General features: G+C 33.2%; 1 protein-coding gene across 2 annotated transcripts; it reads right to left on the minus strand.

The window, feature by feature from the left end:
• Positions 1–1,456, minus strand: LOC112905190 (WD repeat-containing protein 46-like). 2 transcript variants are annotated; one of them, XR_003231618.1, is made up of 6 exons: positions 1,267–1,456; positions 1,063–1,215; positions 717–1,006; positions 384–650; positions 153–315; positions 1–92 (listed from the first exon to the last, which is right to left on the minus strand). XR_003231618.1 is itself a non-coding variant. In XM_025977129.1 (6 exons), exons 1-4 carry the CDS (start codon positions 1,273–1,275, stop codon positions 490–492), a joined length of 621 nt encoding a protein of 206 aa, XP_025832914.1. In that variant the 5' UTR covers positions 1,276–1,454; the 3' UTR covers positions 1–92; positions 153–315; positions 384–489. The 2 variants fall into 2 exon arrangements, 1 of the variants encoding a protein (XP_025832914.1); XM_025977129.1 differs by having other exon boundaries at positions 384–658; positions 1,267–1,454.
• Positions 1,457–2,359: the final 903 nt, after the last annotated feature.

Below are 2,359 nucleotides of genomic sequence, written 5' to 3' on the forward strand. Positions count from 1 at the left end.
CATCTTCAAATGGACAAAAATCCATATTGCTCACAAAGCCTGTCAGTCGATGCCGCAGATAAGCTCTTTTTGCAGTTTTTGTACAACAATCCCTTGATAATAAATAAAAATAAATAATTTTAAAATGAATTTAAAAACTGACTTCATTATACCTATAAACTCGATAATATTTCCCATGCCCAGGACAACATGTTTGTGTGAGAGAAATTGATACATTCAGCAGCAGACCTCACAGTATAATTTTGCAAAGGTTCATCCAGTTGTCTTACATCCCACACTTTAATGCTTTTATCAGTGGCAGCAGTTGCCATGTATCTAAATAATAATAAACAGTATGTTCTTAGGCATTACAAATTGAATAAGTGGCAAAAATGATAACTCACATTCCTCTGGGATCAATGTGGAGTGCAGTTAATGGTGACTTGTGGCAGAGCATTTTAACAAGCGGATGTTTAGATGAAGGTGCCCTCATAGGCAACGTGCCCCATTTTACCACCCAAAAGTAGGTCTTCCATTGCGAGTATATTTCGCACGATAGGGGCCGAATTCATGCAGATGTAATTCAAAGTATTTTGTAGCTGATATAATATCAACACTAGCTGCAATCTCTTTCTGTGTAAACTGAGTGCTCGATTCACCAGCATCTACTTCTAGAAAACTATTAAGATTAAGATGTTAAAATCAAGCAAAGCTTCAATGATTAAACATATAATTACCCTGTGGCTGCTAATTCAGTTGCTAATTTAATATTTCTTTCTTTCTTTTCAAATTTCTTCCTGTGCACACCTGTTCGAATTCCTTTTTTCTCTATGCCTTCACCTCTACTATGCCTCTGTAGTTTTTGTTTAGGTATGGGAACACGACCAGGAAACTTAGGATTAGGATTTGGAACATATTTGATTTTTTTAACTCCACCATCTCTTGTTCTATGATCCCATAGTTTTGGTTTTGTATTAGCACTGTACTTAACATTCTTTCTACTTATTTTATTTGGATTTCTTTGTTCCTAACAAAGGCAAAATATGAAAAGAAAGTTTGATTGTAACTTGGAACAGTTTTTACCTTTCTGATTCGATTATCTTCCCTTCTACGACCCCATGGTTTTGGTTTCACGTCAATATTAAACACAATATCCTTCTTAAATTCTTTTTTCGGTTTAATATCTTTATTTTGAGTTTCATTTGAATCTTCTACTTTCTCAAAATATCGTGGAACCTATAAAAAAAATGCATGGTACTAAATTAAGACACACATTTTGTTACATACTTTGTTCATTTTTGTGTTATTGTTTTAACAGGATTTCCTTGTAAGTAGTCAGAAAACATGGGTTCCTTGGTTGGTTTGAAATGTTTGTTTTTGTTATTTTCACGAACAACAGAGCAGCTCTTCATAATTGCTTCTTAAAATATGGGTTCTAGTAATGTCAAAGCTTGTAGATTGTGATTATACAACATGTAATCGCCTGTAAAATGGGTTGCATAACGCAAAGTACTGAATCTCGTAAAATTAAATTGAAATACAACCAATGAAAAGCTGTGTATATTACACCACTTTCGGGTATATCGAAGACTAACGAACTATGACGAACTGAAGAAAACGTAAGCAGGATAACACAACAAAACATTAATAATTACAGTAGTCTAGGATATGCGTTAACGTCTTGTTTGGGAGCTCGTTTGAATCTACTTTGCTTTGTTATTGTCCGACAAAAATCAAACAAGGTAGGTAAGTCTTGATAGTTCATAATTGATATTATTATTTACAAACGATATAAACAATTACACATATAAAGTAACTTGTCTATATTTATGGTCATTGAGGTTGTAAGAGGGAAGGTGTTAAAATCATGCGTTTAAGTCGTATACCTACGAAAGATTTTTTAGGTACTGTCCTAAGAATGTGTAAACTATTTTTTTTGCCAATGCCGTATATTTAAACTAATCACCTGCGTGTGTCGATATATTTTGGTACTGAAATTTTGCTTTATATGATGAAAACCATTTAAGAATACGAGTATATATGGAAAGAGTGTAAAGCTAGATGTGTGAAAATTCAATCTTACTCTGACAATTTGAAATTAAAATTTTTCTTAATTTCACAATTTCTTTCAGAAGGACCATCTCATCACTTCTATCATCTGTTATTTACTTTTATTACATTCCTTCAAAATGTGCATTAAAGTTTCATCCTCCCTTTCACATATCCTACATTGCCTTTCGTCCTCCTTCATCCGAAACATTCACCCTCTGCTTCTATTTCCCACTCTAAATCTTGTCATCACATCCACTTCATATTATTGTCTTTGAAATTATGACCCTCAGATGTTCTACATCTTGATTTACTTGTTCATGTTTCTGAT

Source organism: Agrilus planipennis, unplaced genomic scaffold, assembly GCF_000699045.2.
Source record: "Agrilus planipennis isolate EAB-ADULT unplaced genomic scaffold, Apla_2.0 scaffold209, whole genome shotgun sequence".
NCBI lineage: Eukaryota > Metazoa > Arthropoda > Insecta > Coleoptera > Buprestidae > Agrilus > Agrilus planipennis.